The following is a 24,423-nucleotide window of genomic DNA, read 5'->3' on the forward strand; positions in this document are numbered from 1 at the left end:
GACTCCTCATTCAGTACTTTGAGGGCCCCCAAAAGGATATCCAGAGTATCCGCAAAGATGACCGCATCATCCTTGAAATCAAGATCAGAGATCTTGACATTCCCAAACGATGCACTGCAGGATGTCGGAGAGCTTGATCTCTCCGACATCCTCCCCAGAATCCAATCCATACACGTGCTGAAAAGTGTGGGTGCCAGTACACACCCCTGACAAACTCTAGTCACAACTGGAACTAAGTCGGAGATTGTACCACCACATCTCACAGCACTCTCCGTACCAGATTATAGTTCAGACATCAGATTGATCAGTTTTGGTGGCACCCCACGAAGACCAAGAATCCTCCAGAGGACATCCCGATTCATGAAAATCAAACGCTTTGCAGAGATCAACATAGGCTGCAAGCAGCCCCTGCCAAAACTTTCGTCTGTGTTCGGTGAGGACACGAAGAGCAACGGTCAATCGTTGACCTCTCTGGTGTAAAGCCTGACTGCTGTGGGTGCTGGTGCTCAAGCAGATGGTGGCGAACCCCATCAAGAATTATCCAAGCAAAGATTTTGCCCGGCACCGAGAGCAGGTAGTTGTTGCATTCCTGGCGATCACCCTTCCCTTTCCAGAAAGGGACAACAAGGCATCTGGCGACATTGTGATGTCTAAGAGTGCCTTTCTATTTGAAACTAAAATGGCTGCCAGTCTACCAGTCAGCCTGTTTTGATAAGATTGAAAAATAGTGAGGTGCATGTGCATGCCATCATGTACTGTACTTGCGCTATGTTTCAACAAAATTGGAATATCCATGTCCGAGAAATGGTTTAGGGGACACGTTTAAGAAACCAAATAGCTGTCAGTCAGCCATCTTGGATCTGATCTCGAAACAAAACGACGTGCATATGTAAGCACTCATTCCTTTTCTGTGTGCCAAGCTTGAACAAGATCGGTAAATGCATGTCCGAGAAATGGTTGAGTACGTGTTCAACATCCGGTTTTACAACTAAACTGCCCGCCAGTCGGCCATCTTTTGATCGGATCGTGAAACGAAACGATGTGCATATGTATGCCATCATGTATTGTCTTTGTGCTCAGTTCGAACAAAATTGGTACATGCATGTCTGAGATATAGTTGCGGATTTGGGGTGGGGTTAACTTAGTAGTTTTGCAAATACAGAGTCGGACTACTGAGTGCAAATACAAATGGTGGCTCAGTGTGGGTTTTCATTATGGGGCTTCGTTTTGACTTTCAACCAGACTCGGTAAGTGTTAGCACGTCCACTCTGAGCCTGGGAGGTTGGTGGTTAAAAACCCCGGCCAACTCGTACCAAACACTTCATTCAAAAATGGTACGTGCTGCTTCCTTGCTTCACGCGTGGTTTTGAAAGGATAGAGCCTGGACAATGCTGGGAATACAATGACAAACCACCTAGTATAGCCAAGAAACTGCCTTGGTAACACCAATGCTGTGTAGAGTAGGGTTCTTTAAAAAAAAAAAAAAAAACACAATTATTTATTTATTTTTCTTGAAACTTTTAATCACTATTATAAATTTTTAATTTTTTTTTTGTTTTATTTTATTTATTTTGCTCCGTGACTGTTGCTAACAAGGTTGAATCGTATTTATTATCATCTGCACATGCATGACTGCCTGCAGGCTCAGACCCGCGTGAAGTTGAACTTCTTGGACCAAATTGCAAAGTTTTGGGAGCTCCAGGGGTCGTCGCTGAAGATACCCGTCGTGGAACGTCACACGCTCGATTTGTGCTTGCTGAGCAAGGCAAGTGGTGCTTTAATGGCTTTTCTCTGAATTTGCATCTTTGAGAGCAAATGTGCACCCAGTTGTTGAAGCTAGTGGAATGAGTTTCTCACACTATTTGTGGCCATCAGGTGGTTGCAGAAGAGGGTGGGTTTGACGTTCTGTGCCGGGAGAGAAAGTGGTCTCGTGTGGCAAGCCGCATGGGCTACCCTGCTCACCGTAATGTTGGCTCGCTCCTCCGTACACACTACGAACGTATTCTTCACCCCTACGAACTGTTCCATTCGGGCGTCAGCTTGGCGGTGAGGGTTTCTCAGTGTAGTTCGGAGTTTCTATTTTATCTTTAGTTTAATTATTTTAATTTTTGTAATGCTTTCTGATAGTAAAATACTTCCAACATATCTGATTAGAAATTACTTGAAAGACAATCAGGGCATTACTTGGATGGACTTTACTGTTTTTAACAAAATTTATTTATTTACTCCCAACCAGTTGTTTATAATACAGATGGTGCATTCAAGAAAATTGTTCCCTTCCTGTGATGATCACCAGTGTACTGGTAATAGGGGGCACTGCATCAGCGGCACAGCCATGCTTCCAGCAATAATGCAACAATCAGTCACAGGCTGCATACAAAAATCATGATCCCAACAAATCTTTTTAGAAACTGACTGCCAGTTGCTGACCAAACTATTCGTGAAACACAAGGACCATGCAGTGAACTTAAGTTGTGCTCCCCAGGACCGTACCACTTCAGGAATGGGGGTGGGTGGCCCATCCCCCCCTCCAGAATCTTTCATTTCCCCCCAGCCCGTCTGTTGGGGAAATAACCGTCAGTCCCCCACAGGGATATTTTTATGGCTTTGCTACTCAAATTTTGAGGAAACAATCCTGCCATATTTAGGCAATTGTAATCGGTGTGTGCACACGATGTAAAGTGTACCATGTTTAGCAATTTTTTTTTCTTCTTCTTCTAAAGAACAAATGGTAATTGTTGATGACATTCTGCACAGTACGATGAACTACACAGCACATGTGATATTGGGTTGGTGGGGGGGGGCAGGGGAGTAAAGGGCATCGCTGCTCTGGTAGTGGTGAGTAGTTTGTTAATGCATAAATAACCTGTTAATCCTCTCTGGTCATACTGTTGACTCCATTCCGTGTAATAGTTTATGGAATTAAAGTATGAAGAGCCATAAACTCCACATCGCCCTTTCGAAGTACTTCTTTAGAAATGCAAAAAGCAATCCGACGCTGCATTGTTTGAATGCTCCAATGCAAATAATTTAATTAACCCGATAAATGTTGAAACCGATCCATGGCCTCCTTTACAAGCAAATACCGTCGTCAGTTATCACGTTCGGGCTGACAGGATGTCCTGGAGGTGCGCATGCTCTCCTCCTAAGCTGTCGAGCCCGGGTTTGAATCTCAACCAGGCTGTAAACTGCCATCCCGGTGTTTCACAGGCAGGGTGATTCATCAATGTGTCTGCCGGCCTTCAGATGGACGTGAAATTGGGACTTTAGTCAGATCGAGCAGTGTCCACAGGTGAGTCGTTCAGTCAGTCCGAGGACACTTCAGTCATCATCACTTGAACCAAACACACAATTTTGATGAAACTTGTCCACAAGCTTCATATCTGATGCCTAATTAAGGTATATTGATTGCATCAAAACCTGCGCTCATTAAGGGTGTGTATGGGGTTTTTTTTAACCCCCCCCCCCCCAAAAAAACTTATTTGCTCTCTACTCTAAATCTACACATGCGATTTTGTTGAAACTTGACCACAACCTTCATTGCCCGTGTTGTACCAAAGTGCATCGACCGCATCAAAATCTGCACTTATTAAGGGGATCTATATGGGGGCTTTTTGATGCCCCCAAAATCGGTATTTGTTCTCTTCTCCGAAACTGCAGACACAGTTTCGATGAAACTTGACAACAACCTTCATCACCCGTGATGTACTGAAGTTTGCTTACGGCATTAAAAAAAAAACAATCAGGTTCTCGGGAGGTCTGCGGCGTGTTTGAGTTACTGTTCCTGATCCAGGTGAGCTTCAGGACGTACGGTCCTATTTTTCTACATACTGTAGTCTCCCATCCTTTTCGATGCCCTTCACGCAGCAGGCAACCAACATGTTAATCCCACCAATTAGGAAGCATCTTTAACATGGTGAACATTGCTGTGTTAACAATTTTCAGCAGATGCAACATGCCTTTCCTGAAGAATGGGAATCTCATTCATTCATTCATTCATTTTATTTATTTATCCATTTTCTTCTGAAATCCCCTGATTAATTTTGCTCACCTTTCCTTCTACATAACCATGACTTTCACAACATTTGAGATGTGTTTCTTATTTTCATTAAAAAAAAAAAAATACGAACAGTTGATAAAACTCGGATGCAACGGTTGCCTTCAATTGGATAGATTGCTTTGAGTAAATCTGTTTAAACTTGAAATGAGCACGATGGACCGACTGATTGGTGTCTCTGCGTCGTTTTTCTTGGGTATTTTTTGGAAATGGGAAGAATTGAAATGAACATTGTTCTTGATTTGCTTGTTCGTGTGTTCAGACGCTGCAGAACCTTGCCAAGCAAAAGGTCTCGCGCAATGCTGCAGCAGATAAGGTTCGTTTTTCTTTTTACGCCTCCGCCGACAAAGTCGCCCGAGGCATTGTTTTTGAGTTGTCCGTCCGTGCTAATTTTCTGTTTTCTTTGCATCCGCTTATCCGATTGGCATGAGGTGTGATTACTTCTGTAGAATGTTTTCATGATAATTATGACTTCATCGGTCATGTGGGATGGCAGCCATGTTGGAAAAATATAAAAACTTTGGACCTCTCACTCTCTCTGAGACCGCTCCATGGAAAAAATAGAAACTTGGCACATGTGGAGTACTCCACGGGTAATAAGTGTTATTATTAATTATAATTTTTTTATGATGTCATGGGTGGCTTCGTTATGACATTGCATATGTCAAACGCTTTATCCTATGAGTCTGAACATTTTTGAGGGTCATCTCTGGCTAAATTGTATGGGTGGGGGGAGGGGGTGGAATTGATGTCATCGCTTACATGGTTCGGCAGACATATTTATATATATATATTTTTTTAAAACACAAAAGCCTTCAAAATGATTTTTTGATTTTGAAAATGAAAATGAACATGTCGAGGCAAAACATTATAGGTTGCTTATCCATGAAGAACAAAATGTTCTCCAAACTTATGACATCATAGGTCACATTACATGGTGTGGCAGCTATTACTTATTTTCTTTTTTGTTGTTGAAGAATAAACCTTTAAAAATCATCTCCAGCATGGCTTGACATATCGAGGGGAAACTTCACCCACATGTCCCCCAAACCTTGTGGATACCAGGGTGTCCACGAATAATTAATAGGTCACATGGTCTGGCAGCAACAATGGATTGAAAAAAAAATCTTTTAAAATGTATTTCTCTTGAACCGCTTCATCAATCGACATGAAACTTCACAATTATGATCTCGTGATCATGATTCATGTTTTAAATTTCAACCTGATCGGATGCCTGGTCTGACAGCCATAATTATTTATTGTTATGAATCTGGGTTCAGGGATTTAAATCAAACTTGGTACAAGTATTCGTATTGATGTGGGTGGAAGCATATCTGTCGACTTTGCGACGTCGGAGTGCCGTTCTGGTTTTTAACGTATTGTTTCATGGTGTCCTCCAAAACTGTTATAAAGTTGGCTGTTCAGAGAAAACAACTGTTCCCTTCATTGAACTTTCTTTTATCAGAAAAAAAAATCTTGGCTTCCAGCACTCTTGTCCTTGAGTTACTGAGCCACCCAATTGAATCGTGCTAATTTCCACATCTTTACTGTGGGTTTCACAACCATCTTGTGGGACTGCAAAGCAGGATATATAGTTTAATAAAACCTGTTGCTGTATGCATTATACATTGTATATATAGGCTAAAAAATTTTTTTTATTGCATTTAAATTTATCAAGCGACATGGTTTTGCTGACACCCCCTCACTCTCCCACCCCCATGTAGTTCTCGACCCCCAGTTTGAAATCCTGTGATGTATGACTTTCTGGGTGGGCAAGAAAGCTGATAATTTTCAAACTCGTGTAAATCGAAGCCAAGTTTCCAGGAAAAACAAAAATCCCAAAGCTTCCGTGAGTGGCCGCAAACAAAAGTCGATCCCTGGAGCCTCACTCCTACTTGCGGAGTATCATGTAACTAAAGGCTCGCCAGGTGATTGTGCACGGGCACCATCACTGTTTGGTGTTTTTTTTATGTTTTATGGCGGTATGATATGAGAAGTGGCCGTGGGTTTTTAATCATTTACAGACGGTGTACAGTGATAATTTTAAACAGTGCATGTCTATATCAGTCTGTTCATCATCTATTGAAAGCGTGTAAGGCTTTAATAGGCTTTAATCTCAGTCTGCAAAGACTTGAGGACCATATGGATGCCTCCTGGTTTGGAGGGTGATGTGTTGGTGTAAGTTATGCACATGACCTCATCGTCGTGTCATTGAGCCAGCGTGTTTCTTTAGTTGAATTATATATTGCTGGCTGCAAACCTCCTGACTGTCTCTGGCCTGCTGATCAATGTGCTCGCGTGGCAGGTGACACAAGATACAGATATCTAATACAAGAGTAATGCTTCCATACTCTTATCACAGTCCTTGCGATTTGTGCTACTTCTAGCTATTATATGGATCACCCACCCATTGGTATGCTGAAGACCTGGAGAGCATTATGACAAACAATGTTTGTTTCTTACTGTTAAACACGGGAGGCTCCGTGACTGTCTGGGGTGGTATCTCAGCTTTTGGTGTCGGGAAACCTATTAAAAATCAATGGGATGCTAACAAAGGAGAAGTACAAGGTGGGGCAGAGAAACGGGAGATTTTACTAACTCAGAAATTAAATAAACATTTTTGTATATGCCATCTTAAGCGACATAGCATCTTATTTATTTCTTGAACATCACATCCTTGAGGTGACCTCTGTCTCTGCACAGGATTTCCTCTTGTCATCCACGCATGTTTCCCATGACACGGCGTAGCATCTCCAAATAAATTCCAGCAATTGTTTGATGGTATGATGTGGACAAGAGGATGTGGGGTGATGTAATAAGGAGATGTAACAGGTTGACGTAGTAGGGTGACATGTAGTTCTTTCAACTATACCGGTCCCCAGGAAATCGGTTTTTAAAATGCCCCGTTTTTCTGCCCCACCCTGTACAAGCAGATACTGCAGCACCCTTTCAGTTCCTAATAGAAATTGTTTTCTTGGAAGAGAATTAATTTTCCAAGAAAATAATGATCCAAACCACACTTCCAGTATAGTAAAACAGTATCTTGAGAACAAGGTGACAGCTGGTGTTCTCCAAGTGTTAGATTGGCCACTCCACAGTCCAGAGCTGTGTCCCATTGAGGCCATATGAGATTACCTGGAAACAAAGGAGCAAGAGGAACCCAACAAACCTTACACGACTGTGGTGATGCACTACAGGATATATGGCACAATATTCCTGTTGGAGTGCTTCATTCGAATACATGAACCAGGGGTAAAAGAGCGATGTCACTTCAGAAGGCAAAGGGCAGGCACAGAAAGTATTGACTAATACGATAAAATGATGCTGTTCTTGTTACTTACTGACTCAGCTCGTTTCACGCACATATCTAAAGACTCTGATTTACAATAATAAATACACATGACTGTTATCACTGATCATTTTATGAATTTATCCTCAAGTATGAATAGCATTGGGATAACAAAAAGTTTTGCACAGTAATATGCTATATACAGTAGACCTTCCAATATTGCGGAGGTGTGGTTCCTGGAAAATGCCGCGATAGTTAAAAACCACGATCGTGCAAAACAAGGGCCAATGGAGAAGTGGGGGAAATTGCTTATGTTATGGTTATAAAAGTGTGTGTGTGTGTGTGTGTGTGTGTGTGTGTGTGTGTGTGTGTGTGTGTGTGTGTGTGTGTGTGTGCGCGTTATGTCTCACTTCCTTCTTGGGATGACGGTGCAGTAATTGGTCTTTATTTTGATCAAGCATGTAAACAGTATAAATTAAACAAAAGGACAAGAGTTTTACCTTTTAAATTTATTCCAAAACTGCGAGATGGGTGGGGGTAAACATATGATGTACTCGTTCGTACTGCACTCTGCCGTAAATAGAAAACGCAAGACGAATGGATGGGGGAGTGTGGGATTTAGAAAGATGTGAATGTAGAACTTGCTCTAGCTGTTGGATCATCGAGAGCATGACAAAGTCAAGTCTCCTGCTGCATTGCCACAGAGAAGAAGGGTATAACGATCCTTAGCCACCTTGACCCAGAGCAGATATTCCCTGCTTGGACAGGAAGGTACGAGATGGCATCCTCTTCTAAAATAATCCGCTCTCTTTGGTGTTATAAACCTGCTCCGACATGAATCCCTTCGCCTCAATCGGTTCCATGAGCCGTGGTTGAATCGGAGCCTTTGATCCCGGGTGCCTCATGGAAACGTTGGTAAATCCACAATGGTTTCTCCCAGGCATTGTTTCCACCCAAAGGCATTTTTTCTGTTTGGTCCTCGATCCAAACATGTGCTTCTTTTTTTTTATTTTTTTCTTTCTTTCCATCCTTTCAATGTGAAGATCATGGGATGGGAATGAGTCTTTTGAGCTTTGCTGGTAGAAACCCGTGTACAGATATTTGAGTCTCGTTTGCACACAGTTGATTCATCTATCTGGTAATGGCGGCCCACAGACGCCGCACTTTCACTTCTTACCGATGTATTTAACAAACTCAGTTTCTTTGCACAATGTCGTAAAGTTTCTCTACCTTTTGGCACAATTAATTTTGTCCATCGTTTTATGCTTGGGCGCTATTATTAACTGCAGTGTGTCGACTATATCTTGTAGATTTCATATTACAGGATCTGCATGTCATTTCCTGTTTGACGATTCATTATAAAATTTGACTCACCTCGACTCAAAAACCGCGTTTGGCCGACATGAAATGCCACGAAAACGAAATCGGAGCGCGATTGGTCGAAACCCGCGATATTGGAGGGTTTAACTGGAGGTCAAACGGGAGTGGTCCCAATATGTAACCGCTGCTCCTAAATGTAGAGCATGGAAGAGAACTCCATGTGAAGCTACACGTATCTGGTGGCCCGTTGAGAAAGCTTTGACATAAATAACTGGTGGCGTGAAAATGACCGTCGTGTGCTAGACAATAAAATTCACGTATGTCTTGTGAGATGACTGTGATCTCACTTTTTGAGATGGAGGTTCACGTGGGGAAGCAGTGTGTCCAAGGTGGAATGATCTGGATGGTAAGGCAAATGGGATTTTGCTTTTGCCAAAAAAGTGATTTTGAGTGGTTCATGTACAAAGAAAAGGTAACACTTATTTGCTATTATATATAAATATATATTTTTGTTCGTACCAGGATGATGTGACTGAAAAAGACAAGGAGTACACTTCTCACAGATTGCCACAGAGACAGAGCGTGCAACCTTCAAAGACCAGCTGTTATGGGCGCCGTGCTAAGCGCCTTAGTGCCGAGGTATGTTTTGATTTTGGTTTGCAAAACGGCAGACCATATGTTTTAGCTCATCCGGAATCGGAATTCCAGACAACATGTTGTCATCGTGCACTGTCCGTCCATCCGTCTGCCCTTCCGACTCCTTTTTCGACTTCTTCGGCCAAACCTATGGGCCGATCCGGCAGAAATTTGGCAGCAACTTTCCGTTCCTGATTGGTAACGGGGATTGCACAGCTCATTTCCGGCCACGTGACTTAAAGTGGGTCAAAATGGCAGACTTGGTAAATTCCTTCAATCATCCTATCCAAACCCACCAGTCAGAATGCTACCAAATTTAGGTTACAACATTAGGCAAGGGCCCAGATACAGTAGAATCTGGATAATAAGCCTACGCGCTTATTTCCCATCTATGCATATGTTCACGCATACGCTTATTATCCAGATTCTACTGCAAGCTTGTAGGTCCAGTGGTCCTATTTTTCCATAAATGGGTGCTTTTACATCTTCACTGGTGGGATGTGTGTTGACAAGTTGAACGAAGCTGAACAAAGCTGTAAATACATTGCCCGAAAGGGATCATGGTGTTGTGCCGGGTGCCGTCACATCTGACTCATTTCGTTGGCCGTGGCAGCTGTTGATTAATCCACTGTCGTGTGTTTCAGTTGGACCCGTATTTGTTGTGAACCATTAAGTCAATCGGTTTGATTCTCTTGCCATTGTACCCCCAAGCCGGTGCGATTGTTCTTTGTAGAATTGAGAAATCACAGTTCAGCTGAAATCGCAATATATTGAATTGTCATGTCTTATTTTTTTTTTAAAGAGAAAACTTGATATGCGATCAACATTGGGGGGTGCATGAAATACGTAATGATTTTTTTTTGTTTGACTCCCGGTTTGTGCTCCAGAAGTTTGGGTCACGGCTCAAAATGTGGGGGTGGGGGAATTTAAAACTCGACTTCATCTTGGTTCATTCCGATGGAACTTTTTATCATCTTTCAACTTTGCTTTCGGGTGGGAAGCGGTGGGGGGTTTGTGGTATGCCATCAACTTCCCCTCCAGTTTTTCATTATATGATTTTATTTGTTTTGTTTGTACATTTGTGAATGTTTTTCAGCCTGAGGCAACGGAAGAGGACATCGTGAGCAATCCTGAGCTACGCAAACTACAGATATTTGGTGCTGGGCCCAAAATGGTTGGGTTGGGACTCATGGTGAAGGATAAATCGACTTGCAAAAAGAAAAGTAAGCATCATTGCAAAAAAAAAAAAAAAAAATTGATTTAGTTGTAATCAACACTGCCTTGTTACTCAACTAGTTTCTCTAATTTAATTCGCATTCTTTAATTATCTTTAGTTGAATGTAGCTCCCTTTAACTCAGAACATTGCAGTGCAGGGTTATTGTTTTATTTTTATTTTATTTTATTTTATTTAATTTGAGAACCCTAAATAATTCTCATCCACTAAAAACTGTCATTTAATAACCTAATATTTTGCGTAAATGTAACCTAATGTTACAGAAAGACGTGACATGATCGACACAATTGATTACCTTCAATGAAGTGCTCAAAGTGTCCACCACCGTGTTGCAGGCACAGATTCATTCTTCGCAGCATGCTCTCCGACACGGAGTGTAGCATTTCTTGGGGAATATTGCTGATTATAAGCCTGGTGTTGGCTTAATGGTTAGCATGGCAGGCTTGGGATCCTGCTTGCCATTGAATTATTACCAGGTGGGGTTGACTCTGCTTGTCATCCTTCCGAGGTTGGCAAAATGAGTGCCAGCTTGCTGGTATCCTGCGTCGGAGTTGCGACCCGTCCAGGATTGTGCCCAGTAGCCTCGGAGACTGCTTTGGTATCACCAACGCTCTGTCCAGAGTTCAGTCCTAATGGATGGATGGATTGCTGATTGTGTCACTGATTATTGCTTTTAATTTATCTAGAGTGTGTGGATCTTTGCTTGCACTATAATCCTTCAAATATCCCCACAAAAAGAAATCTAGCGACGTAAGATCTGGGGGTTGAGGTGGCTATAATGACTTGGACACCATACACGGCCACCAGAGTATCTGGTGTTCGTTTATGCTGTGTCGCAAAGTTTGACTCGTGACGCTGTCTTGTTGAAACCATCCTCTGTTGATTTCGTCTTCCGTTGCATGCTCCGGTTTTCTGCAACACCAGGCTGCATTTACACAAAATATTCGGTTCCTAACCGACATCGTATTTAGGGTTCTCAAATATGAATAATCGCCCTGTATTTCTCATGTTCCTGCCCCTTTTGCAACCGTGTATTTTTAACTTCTCCAGGAGTGTTGCTATTTTCTATGCCTTTCCAGCTGCCGTGGCATTAAAAGCGGGGATAAAAGAGCCGATGAAAATCGAACTGATGGATGCGATCAAAAGCGAGGGTGGAAGAGAGAAAGATATTTCTGGCGACCAACATCTTAAACCAGTGGGACAATTGGATGTACGTGTCTAACGTGCGCAAACGCTCGATGAGAACTTGTTGCAAATGTACATTTCCCATTGTTGTTTTTGTTTTTTTGTTTGCATGTACCAATCATTTGTTTCTTAATTAGTAATGAAGCCAAAACGACTGTTTACTCCAAATTTGGTGTGTCTATTTTGTGCTTTCTATCCCCCCAGTATTTTCTTCTTGCCATTCTTCCCCATTCATAAACCCTTGTCCCATAAAAATGTTTTTATTTATTTATTTATTTTTAATTTCTTGAACATTTTCTTAAATTTAGCGTGGGGGTGTTGTGGGCAGTGCTTTTTTTTGGCAGCAATCCAAAATTCAGATCTCTTGGCCATGATGAAAGTCATTAATACTGAATGGGGCCAACGTCATGACTATGTTGGGGGTGGGCGGGTGGGGGGTTGGGGAAAAGAGTACAAGCACTTAACGTTTCCGAGTATTAAATGCACTAACAAATGAAGGTTGATGCACGACGTCTTTTTCTTTTTTGTTTGTTTTTTGTCTGTTTGTGAACAAGATGTCTCAAAAAGTTGTGGACGGATTCAGACGAAACTTGGTGGGCAGGTTGCGTATGTAACAAGGAATAATTGATTTGATTTTTGGTGAAGATCGGGATCGGAGAATTTTCAAAGTGGTTCTTCACCATTGAGTGATTGGCCTAAAACGATAAATAGCATGTTATCTCAAAAAAACTATGGACGGATTCGCACGAAACTTGGTAAATGAGTTGGTTAGGTGACAAGAACAAGACGATTAAATTTTTGTTCAGTTCTGAATCCAGATCCGGCCGATCAGTGGGATACAAAACATATACTAATGAACTTGGCGGAGGGATGCACGCGCTCTGCCGAGTGCCCTTCCAGTACTTTGTGTTATACTTTTCCATGAGTTCCTTCTGTAAATGCGAAATTTGTGATTTGTTTGTTTTGGTACGGAAATGATGCATGGTTTGTGATTGACAGTATTAACCTAGGACTTTTCTGTGCTTGTAGTCTGCTGGCCATACATGCCTGGTGTGCAGTTTGAGCGATGGTGAAGGCAAGTTACTTGTGTGCAACACCTGCAACGATTGCTATCATTCAGGCTGCCTGCTTTCTCCATTGTTGGACATCACCAAGGTCTCCTGGTACTGCCCCAAGTGCGTGGCGAAGGTCTGAAGAGCACCAAGTAATCCTTGGCAAACACCCCTAACTTTCATATGCACCACTTTTCTCAGTAACATTTTTTTTTTTTAAATTATAGGTATCAACAGTCGTGGACAAGGAGAATGACGGGGGTGGGGGACGGGGATATAACGGGGGGGAATGATTATGTAGCACCACACAAAATACACGACACAAAACAAGTCCTGGGTCTTTAATCTCTGATTGCTCTTTTTCTTGTTTGTATTTGCGAATGTTGATTGTTTCTAGTTTCTCTTACGATTTAACTTTTCATGGATCTGTCAAGTTGTGTGTTGTGACTGTTATTCCGAAATATTCCACATCTCCATAATTTTGACTTGTTTTACACTGCCTTTTCCATGGATTTTTTTTTATTCTTCCGTGAAACAAGTGTGTGGTGTCTTGATATCACCTTCTGCCCTGAAGGAATGCACTAAGCTGCAGGATGCATTTGGCTTTGAGCAAGCTACGAAGGAGTACACTCTACAGAGCTTTGGAGAGAAGGCTGATGCCTTCAAGGCGGACTACTTCAATCAGCCAGTGCACGTACGCTTTGTTCTCATATCTTCACTTTCCTTACTTGTCATTACTATTTCTGACTGTCGTACTGTACCTCTTTTAAGGAGGTTCATTAACGGATGCAAGCAGTTACAGTACAACCTCGCCATAGGCTGATGATAGACTTGGCACTGTGTCACGAGGTCTCGTAAACACAGTTTTGTGATTGGTCAACTGATTAGGCCCACCCCTCCACCCCAGGTATATCTGGGACGAGGTGAACAGGAAATTTGTTCTTGACGAAGGCTAGTGGAGGCATGGTGAAACGCTGTGTTGATGGCCGAAACGTTGAGCCGTGTGGTGGATTCTTGTTTTGGATTCTGTAAATATAACTCCTAACCGTCCAATATATATATATACATATATATATATATATATATATATATATATATATACATATATACATATATATATACATATATATGTATATATATATGTATATATGTATATATATATATATATATATATATATATATATATATGTATATATATATATATGTATGTATATATGTATATATATATATATGTATATATATATATGTATGTATATATGTATATGTATATATGTATATGTATATATATATATATATATGTATATATATATATATGTATATATATATATATATATATGTATATATATATATATGTATATATATATATATATGTATATATATATATATATGTATATATATATATATATATGTATATATATATATATATATGTATATATATATATATATATATATATATATATATATATATGTATATATAATCTCTGAACCTTGTAGAATTGAAAATAGCTTTGCTGATCGACACTAAATGTTCCCTACTTGCAGGAACTACCCAGGGTGAGGTCATGGGCACAACATACCCCCACACCCCGCCCCCCTTTCCACCTCCCTGCAAGTGGTTTAGCTCCTGACCCCTACCGGGGGGGGGGGGGGGGAAACGCCTCTGCCAATATTGAAAAAATACATCCAAATTTGTGTTACTTTGTTGGACCTTTAAAACAAAAACAACCAGTTCATTACTTGCTTGATATGTGTACCAAATTTCGTAAATATATCTTGAGGGGATTTGTAGTTAAGCTCCGGAAACGAAATGTGACGGACGGATGGACGGACAGAACCCATTTCTATATCCTCCGCCAACTTTGTTGGTTGGCGGGGGATAAAAACAAAAACTTTCACTACTGTCTAAAGCTACATCATGTAGTATTGCTAATTGCCAGTGAAAAATGGTCACACACCATATGATGAGATGTCAATTCTGTGTTTATATTTTATATGTCAATTAAAACGTGCGTACACCTCCACTTTTCTCTCCTTTGTTTTGTTTTAGTACGTGCCATAATGCAGGTGTTTTATTGAAACCATGTTTTGCTCGTTAAGGGGAGGTTAAAAAAAAAGTACAAGTAAATAATATCATCATATAGATAAATGTAGAAAATAAAATGATAATGACTGCACTTTACCAGTCAGTTAACCATGCTTTTGTTGTTGTAGATTATGATGACTGCTTGCATGTGTCGTGGGGGTGTAGCATGTGGTCTCAAGTTGCTTCCTCCACCCCTGCTTTGTGTTGAGTCCAGATGGGGAATTATGAATTTGGCCCGATTAGTTTATCTAGTTCCTGAAGATAGTTGATATATATATATATATGTATATATATATATATATATATATATATATATATATATATATATATATATATATATATATATATATATATATATATATATATATATATATATACATATATACATATATACATATATACATATATACATATATACATATATACATATATACATATATACATATATACATATATACATATATACATATATACATATATACATATATACATATATACATATATACATACATACATACATACAGGGTGTCCCAAAAAAATACAACTTTTCATCTGCAAAGAGGATGGTCATAACAGATATTTTTTAAAAAGATATGTGACGATAGAAAGCTGAAAGGTTGAAGTTTATTGTACCAATGTCAAAACTGCCACCGAAATTTAAATTTTGGTACAGAATCGTCGTTTTCTTTTAGACCACATGTTCGACGTAAGCTCGACGTTGTCCGATCACTGCCTGCAAACGCGTTGTCATGTTCTCCATCACTTTTGGAAACGTTTCCTGAGGAATGTTCTGGATTTCTCAGTGGATGTTTTCCTTCAGCTGTTCAAGAGTCTGAGGCCTAGGGTTTCCATAGATCCTGTCCTTGAGATACCCCCACAAGAAGAAGTCTGGAGGAGTAAGGTCAGGGGAATACGGTGGCCACTCAACGTCTTCGTAGAGGGAGATAAAGCGGCCTTCAAAATGTTGGTTGAGAAAACGCCTTGTTTCCCTGGCTGTATGGGGCAGTGCCTCATCCTGCTGGAACCACTGGGTTCTCATCTGGATCAGGTTGTTTCTCCTACGGGCCTGAGTACGTAGCTCAGGCAGATAGAATTCCTGAATCATTTCGCGATAGTTCCTCTGGTTTACCGTGCAAGTGCGTCCCTGGTCATCTTCAAAGAAGTACGAACAAATTATCCCAGACCCTTGTTTCCCTCCTTTGATGATAGAGGGAAACCAAGGGGTAACATCCCTGGGTCAGATTGCGGGAGAGTGTGTCGGAGTGGTGCTGAGGTGTCGTCCACCAGACGGTGGTCTCCTTGGGTTAACCTGAGGCGGTTCCTTCGGGTGGGTGCCTGGAATGTCCTATCCCTAAGAGAGGATGATCACCTGTCTCTGTTGTCATCTGAGCTCAAGCGTTTGGACGTCGGGTTTGCAGCTCTCTCTGAGGTTCGGAGACTGGATTGCGGCGAGTTAATGGTGGGTGGTTACACCTACTATTGGTCTGGTCGCTCTGATGGTTACCATACCCAAGGAGTTGCTGTGGCTGTGTCCAATAAGCTAACCCCAATGATAATTGAGGTAACACTGGTCAATGAGCATATTATGATATTTAGGATTCGTCACTCCTTAGGTGTCATTTCCCTGGTCTCTGTTTATGCTCCGACTGAGGCGAGTGATCTCACCGTGAAGGATGCATTCCACGCCACGCTCGAGTCTGTGGTTGATCAGTGCCCCAGACGAGATACACTTCTAGTCTTGGGGGATTTCAATGCATCGACTGGAACTGATAGGGATGGTTATGAGGTGTGTGTTGGTCCCCATTGGTCAGGAACTGTGAACCAGAATAGCACTAAGTTCCTTGACTTTGCAAGAAGTCATGGACTTAGGGTGGCTGGTTCATGGTTTCAGCGCCCACAAGCTCATCGCTGGACTTGGTATTCCAACACTGGCGGTGCGGCAAAGGAGATTGACTATGTGCTCATTGACGGTCGTTGGAGGATGATCCAGAACTGCAGGGTCTACCGGAGTGCTCAGTTCCTCAATACTGACCACAGGCTTGTTGTAGCAACTCTAAAGCTGCACCTTAAATCCTGGAGAATGGTACCATCCCAGCCTAGGCTGGATGTTGGCAAGCTCAGGGATGAGAGAGTAGCTGAGGAGTTTGCGAACAGGCTGAGTGGACACTTGGGGGGTCTGGGTGCTTTGGGGGTCCTGAAGAGTTGTGGAGTGCCTCAAAGACTACCATCCTTGATGTTGCTGTTGGATGTCTTGGAACTCACCGCAGGGCAAAGAAGAATTTTGTCTCTCAAGGGACACTGGATACCATTGACCAGAGTCGCAGGGCCAGGCTGAATGGCAGAGCTGAGCTGTTCAGGGAGCTGAGGCGTAAAACTGTACGTGCACTGAGGGTGGACAAGGAGGCCTATGTGCGAGGAATCTGTGAGGGGATGGAGCATCACCTGTGGACAGGTGATTCCCGTCCCGCTTACAGGGGAATTCGCGCATTGCATTCATCCAAGCCCATCCCTCGGAGCACTGCAGTTCGAGCAGAGAGTGGTAGGCTCTTGACAGAGGAGTCTGAAGTGAAGGCCCGCTGGGCCGGTTACTTTGAGCGGTTGTACCAGGCTGATCCCCCAGCTGTCGAGTTGGACGTCAAGTGATTGGTTTAAGTGATTTCCACCATTTAAGTGATTTCTACATGGTTTAAGTGATTTCCACCCCCCCCCCCAAAAAAAACTTTGGAGAATTTTTTTTTTTTTGCATTTCTACATGTTTTAAGTGATTTCGAACCCCCCCCCCAAAAAAATTTAGAGAAAATTTTTTTTTTTTAGCATTTCTACATGTTTTAAGTTATTTTCAACCACCCCACCTCCCCCAAAAAAAAAATTTGTTATAGAAAAAAACGTTTTTTGCAACTTTTTTTTTCAACAAAATTTCGACTTCTTTTTTTTGCATTTCTCCATGTTTTAAGTGATTTCCAACCCCCCCCCCCCCAAAAAAAAAAATGTTGGAGAAAAGAACTATAACTGTCAGCACTGTTGACATCATATTTAATGAATAAGATATAAAGTTCACTTGAGTGACCCAGCAGTATTGGCGGCGGAGGTTTTGCACTCTCCCAAGTGCTCCTCCTCTAGTTGTTTTCTGTTTGGTTGCTCTGTGGTTGCGTAGTAATTGTTTTCTGTTTGGAGAGATGGGAAAAAAAATTATTTGGCTGAAATGAAGGAAAATATTGATTTAGCATTTGCAAATCTGCTTGTTTTACCTTTCTTCCGCAATTTTTCCATTCATCTGATTGAATCATAACCGATGCCTTGTAGTCCGTGAACGGTAATGTTAACATGCTCTTGCATTGACCGTAAGTACTACTCACTTGTATCGATCGACACTTGTGTTTTTCATTCCTTGAAAGCAAACAAACATGCCATGGTGGTAGACCATGCTGTGCAACAGCTGAACTTGTGAATTGGCACTGCAGTTATTACATCGTAGGTCAACCTACGTGATCCGTAAGAAACCTTCCAAGATTCCTGCTGCACAGTGACGCTGTTTTGCTGTGCTGGCATCGTGGAAAAAAGAAAAACTTGAAAAAAAATTAGTCGTCGTAGGCTTTCATTGGAATTGCTGGAATTATCCAAGTTTATATAACCATTATCCAAGTTATAATAACTAGTGAGTATGCCACTTAACTCCCTCCCTTTTCCTTTCCACACTTTAGTCATTTTACCTTCTGCCCAAGACATTTTTGTTGCTCTCCTCCCTCACCCTGCTTGTTCACTTCCTTGCTTAAATATGTAAACTCTTCAAAATAGAAGGACCTGTCTCTTTTTGAATTTTAAATACTATGTTGCAAGAGAGACAGACAGACAGACTTAAAAATAGTTTGACATCTCCACTTTACTTAACCTGTATTCTGGTGTTGTATTTTTATTTTCTGTTATGTTAACTTTCCTGACTAGGATGTGTGTCTTTTTCATTTTACTCTCAGTTGGTGCCCACTGAGGTAGTGGAGCGTGAGTTCTGGCGCTTGGTGAGCACCATCGAAGAAGATGTCACAGTCGAGTATGGTGCAGATATTCACTCCCGCGAGTTTGGTAGTGGCTTTCCTGTGAGCTCTTCCAAGCACAGCCTATCAAAAGAGGAGGAGGTGTGTGTTTGACATTATGTTGTTTTGATGTAGATGGTTAATCCTTTGTTGATGCACCATGTGAAATTAATCCAGGCTGGTTGTGTTTTGCTTGAAAAATGACATCACATGATATCTCTCCATGCAGTTGATTTTGAAAGAATGCATTTTGAATCAAAATGGGCACTACGAGTTAATTATTATGCCATATATATATATATATATATATATATATATATATATATATATATATATATATATATATATATATATATGTAATGTCTATAGAAAGTCTACACCCCCTTTTAAAAATTTCACCTTTTGTTGCCTTGTAGCCTGGAATGAAATTGCATGAATTCAGATTTTTTTCAACCTTTAATTAGACATCGTAACCCACAACTTCCAAGTGAAATACAAATTCTACAAATACAAGACTGGAATACCACCACAAAGGATCACGAGCCCTGACCTGGCTCAGTCGGATTTTCATCTCTTCCCCAAACTTGGGGAACACCTTCGTGAAGCACATTTTCCCTCTAACGATGATATTCAGGATGCTGTGAAGTGCGAGTTAAGTCAGCAGGACACACACTTCTATCTTCATGCCATCGCGAAACTACTTCAACGTTGGTAGAAACGTGTTGACCACAGTGGTGATTATGTTGACAAATAAATACGTACCTTGGTCGAATAAAGATTGATGTTAGCATCTGTGTCTATTCCATTCGAATAGCTTTACCTGTTTCGAGAAAAAAACAATAGGGGACATTACCTTTCAACAGGACCAGACACTTGTGAACTAATAAATTGTAGTATTTGTGCATAATCGATAGATTTTTTTATTATTATTATGACTACGACTACTGCTGTCCAGCTAAGGGGTGTAATGACCCCCTAGGGGGTTGTCCCTTTTGCACTTTGGTCCCTTGGGGCAGGGGGAAGGCAATAGATGAATTTTGCCAACTGTTCTGATTGCCTTCTGATTCTGATTGTGACTGGCGTTGTTGATACCATCTATGGTCACATCTGGAAACCAGGCCTTTTTCTCAAGGAAACGATGGCTTTTTCTAGTTTATGTTGAATCGGTTTTAGTTTAGTAGCTTGGTGAAATGATCAATTTAAGGTCGGAGCCTTCGTGCATTTTGTGCTGCGTATCCACATAAGTTGTCAAAATCTGTGATGGCCATCATTCATGCTAAAAAGTCACCAATCTCATCATCCTCCTTTTAAACCCCCCTTCGATGGCTGAATGTGTACTTGGAATTGAGTAGATATACCTAAAATGTCCTGCAACATGAACACAATGGTGCGCCAGCCAAAAATTGATTATTTCGGTCATGAGTTCGAAATCCCGCTTGGCGTTGAATTAATACCAGGTGGGGTTGACTCAGCCTGTCATCCTTCTGAGGTTGGCAAAATGAGTACCAGCTTGCTGGGACGATCGAGCCATTTGAGTATCCTGTGTCGGAGTGGCGACCCGTCAAGGATTGTGCCCAATAACCCTGGAGACTGCTTTGGCAGCACTGACGCACTGTACAGATTATGGTCCCAATGGATGGATAGACCCAGTGGGGCATCATTAAAAAAAATTGGGGATTGTATTTTTCTGAAAGCAAAATTTATCCTTTTACCACATCAACCACATGGGGACATTTAAGTGATCAGTGCTGGGACCATTAGGATTCATAATTTATATCTATAAATTTAGAAAGCAGACTCTTAACCTCACTATCCAAATGGTTGATGAATCAAAGTTTGGAGGTTAGGGAGATAGCAGTGAGGGTCGGGTGGGTGATCAGATTCGGGAAAGTCTACGTACTTTCAAAGGCTCTGTAAAAGTCACAAATGAGTGGAGGTGAGCAGTGATCCTGGATTTAGGTAGCTTTACCAGAAGAGGGTTGATGAACCGTGTGAGCCCTTAAGAAACTTGGGGGATGCCGGGGGGGGGGGGGTCAAAGCATGAAAAGAGCAGAGGATGCAAGGCCGGAAAGGAGGTGTTCAATGATTGAGAGGCCACCGACCTGCCTGTGATGTTGACGTGATAAGTTCATAAACTCGGCTTCATCGGGGGAGATTCCAATAATCCTAAAGACATTGGTTTCCATGGCATCAATCTGAGCAATGTGTGAGGCAGGGGAGCCAACCCAGAGGGAAGAGCAGTACTCCATCAAGCTGCGGATGAAGGCATATTGTAAGGCGAATAAGAGTTCAGGTGTGCCAAGGAAAGGTTTTGTACAATGGAAGATGCCCAGTCAGCAGCTGGCTTTGGAGGCCATTGCCCAAGAAAGATCATGGCTGATAGTGAGACCCAGCATTTTGAATGACTGAACCTCTTCAACAATAGAAATGAAAATAATGAACCTCCTCAATCTGAGCAAGGATATATGCTGCCATCGAGAGGGTACAGCACTGAGTTACTAAGATTGGTTGTAGCCCCCCACCCTCCATGTCTTCTTGGAGGCTACTTGATGCCTGGCACATAGTGCTTGCACAGTTCCAGATGATGACTATTTGGTGGTCAAAATGTGGGACTTCAGCCTTGCCTTGTGAGTCAGCTGTGCTAATTGGTGGTGTTTTCATTTCTTAATGCATGGATCTTTACCTGCATACTACTTGCATAGTGGACATTGTTTGTTTGGCTGCACTGTATGTTTGGCTGGAACAGAGTGACAGCATTGGTTATTGGAAGTTCCACTGTCTCCGGTTACTCTTGGCAGGAGTACGCAAAGTCAGGATGGAACCTGAACAACATCCCTGTTCTGGAGCAGTCGGTGCTGGGGTTTATAAACGCTGACATATCGGGCATGAAGGTGCCTTGGTTGTATGTTGGGATGTGCTTCTCCGCCTTTTGCTGGCACATTGAAGACCACTGGAGTTATTCCATCAACTACCTTCACTGGTATGACTACTGTTAACCAATTGTAACGTATATCAGCTTGAGCTTTGGGATGTATTTCAGCACGTTTTAATGTCGCAAAACTTAGCATATTACTACTCGATGGCTCATACCCACTCACATTTTGTGGTTGGAAAAAAAATCAAATGTGAAACTTCTGTCTGCAGTGTCATACAATCTGAGATGGTTGGTGATGTTATGCTGTTTTTTTTTTTGTTTTTTTTTTTTTTGCCAAAACATTGTTTTCAGAATCCGTAATCCATGATACAACACCAGCTTGGCAATTTTGAGTAGTCTCGATCCGAGCGAAGGTAGCGTGTGATTGTTGGTTGTATCGTTTGTTGTGGGTGTGGCTGTGATGCTGATTTATTTATTTCTCCCTGTAGGTTGGGGCAGGAATTCGGAATGTGCTCCGAGCGCCGGCGATAGCTCGCCTACTCTTCATTGAAATACCTCATGAGATCTTAAACGTCCAATACAACAGCTTATGCTAGCATATAGGACCCCCATATTAACGGGACGGCATACTCATTTATTTGACGCCTTGCGTGCGAAACCCTAGGCTGACATTCCATAATCGCGTTGAGAATCAAACCCAGGCTATACCGCTCGGCGGTAAACCGACAACAGAAAGGTAAGTACTCCAACCATGAACTATCTGGCTAGCCAATTTGATTGTGATTAACAAACAAATGAAAAGACAAAGCTTTTGCTTTTTTTTGTTTGGCTTTGTTTGGCATGCATGTGTTGTTGGTACGCATGTGTTGTTGTTGTTGTTGTTGTTGTTGTTTTTTTTTTTGCCCATTTGCATCTCTGGTCCCTGCCTTCCTGGGAATCTGTTTGCTTGTTCTTTTGATTCGTGCAACTTTGTTGCTGAAAGATCCGATGAGGCTTTCTCCTCACGCCAAATCTCGCTTGGGTTGTACCTTTGGATTCGTCAGTTCTTTACGTTGATACATTAAGCGTTTGCAGGCTGCTTGCCACCGGGTTTCTTCGATTGACCATTGATGGTAATCCGATTTAATAAAAAGCCATCGTCCTTGTACAAAATTTTTGAACTATTATTTATCGACGAGCAGAAGCCCTGATAACAGGCTGAGGTAGTGGGTCAGACTGGGCAGCGCTGCTGATTGATGACCAGAGCGTGCCAAACTGATCAAGGTGATAGTGAGCTCTGCCAGGTGGGCAGCGGTTCAGAAGCGAGATTCAGCGAGGTAGTTTGAATGGGATCAATGGGAGTAGAAGAGTTGAGGTGTTGGAGATGCAGATATGGAGGTTGTAAGTGCTGTGTGTGTTTCTGCAGGTGGAAAGAGGACAGGGCGAGGAGGTTGGTAGGAGGATACAAGCTGTTGCACGCGGGTGGGGATGGAAGGAGTGATGGCATGGGAATCATAATATCGGAAGAGATCAGCAAGCAGGTGTTCAGAGTGGAAAGATGAGAGGGACAGGTAGTTGTGGCATGGTTGGTGGTACAGAGGTAGATTGTTTGTGTTATGTCAGAAGAATGTAAGGTGGGGGAAGAAGTGTAGGCGAAACATCCTCTGAGTACAAGAAGAGGTTGAGGGCTTGGTATGAGCAACTTTGTGAAGAAGCAGAAGGTTTGGATGAGGAGTTGAAGAAGTACGGAGAGACATTTAGGGGAATTGCAGAAGTTTTGTGTGAAAGGACGTCGGGGAAAAGGGTGCATTGTCGAGGGGTGGAAACCAGGAATGGTGGATGGAGGAGGTAGCGAAGGCAGTTGGTGAAAAGGAGGTTTTGAAGAGGATAGAGGGAGGCAGCCGGATGCAGGGTTTTTGCACCTGATTGGGCAGAAGAAGAAAGCAGCAAGGAGAGCTGTGGATAAGGTGAGGAATAATCTGGAAGAGGAGGTGTACAACAGTTTTTGGGGAATGCTGTGAGGAAGGTGATATGTAAATTGGCTTGTGACAGGGATGAGGATGTAAGGACATTAATTGCAAAGGGTTTGGCAGTGATTAAGGATGGTGAGGGGGTGGCAGTGGTGTCGGTGTTGGAAGGGTATTTCAAAGAGCTGTTTAAGAAGAAGGAAGCAACGGTGAACTGGAGCTACTGTGTTGTATAGAGGGGAAAGTGGAGTTTGTGGAGACCAGAGGAGGAATTGTGGATGCCATTGAAGAAGGGAAGAGCGCCAGGCATTGATGAGGTGTGTACAGAGATTATAATTACAGCGGAAGGAGTCGGAGTCAGTTGGACGAAGAGGCTGTTGAGCATATGAGAAGGTTCAATTCCGGAGGAGTGGAGGACAGGGTTAATTGTGCCGACATGGAAGGGGAAGGGTGATGCTCAATATCTGGGAAGTACAGGGGCATTACACTCCAAAGTCATGAAATGAAGGTGCTGGAGGGGATTCTGGATGGGAGGATGGGGGGGGTGACTGATAGGATGTTCATGCTGAGACAACTCGTGGAGAAGAGGTTGGAGATGTAAGGTGAGATGGCATTGGGATTTGTGGACCTGGAGAAGGCCTTCGACACTGGCCCGAGAGAGATGGTGATGGCAACACTGAGATGGGTGAATGCCAGAAGCAGAAGTTAGGTTGGTGG

At 42.1% G+C, this 24,423-nt stretch overlaps 1 protein-coding gene across 2 annotated transcripts in view; it reads left to right on the top strand.

Annotated features, from left to right (window-relative positions):
* The window catches only part of LOC147019294 (lysine-specific demethylase 5C-like), a 131,675-nt gene that overhangs the window by 20,367 nt on the left and 86,885 nt on the right, over positions 1 to 24,423 (top strand). For both annotated transcript variants that reach the window (XM_085899673.1, XM_085899672.1), the window contains exons 3-12: positions 1,643 to 1,765; positions 1,876 to 2,046; positions 4,320 to 4,373; positions 9,189 to 9,305; positions 10,399 to 10,525; positions 11,617 to 11,747; positions 12,752 to 12,910; positions 13,349 to 13,468; positions 18,829 to 18,987; positions 21,684 to 21,865. In XM_085899673.1, the coding sequence (XP_085755799.1) occupies positions 1,643 to 1,765; positions 1,876 to 2,046; positions 4,320 to 4,373; positions 9,189 to 9,305; positions 10,399 to 10,525; positions 11,617 to 11,747; positions 12,752 to 12,910; positions 13,349 to 13,468; positions 18,829 to 18,987; positions 21,684 to 21,865 (1,343 nt within the window). The remainder of the gene's footprint in view (positions 1 to 1,642; positions 1,766 to 1,875; positions 2,047 to 4,319; positions 4,374 to 9,188; positions 9,306 to 10,398; positions 10,526 to 11,616; positions 11,748 to 12,751; positions 12,911 to 13,348; positions 13,469 to 18,828; positions 18,988 to 21,683; positions 21,866 to 24,423) is intronic.

Source organism: Eptatretus burgeri, chromosome 10, assembly GCF_056783735.1.
Source record: "Eptatretus burgeri isolate ZD-2024b chromosome 10, Ebu_testis_v1, whole genome shotgun sequence".
Taxonomy (NCBI): Eukaryota; Metazoa; Chordata; class Myxini; order Myxiniformes; family Myxinidae; genus Eptatretus; species Eptatretus burgeri.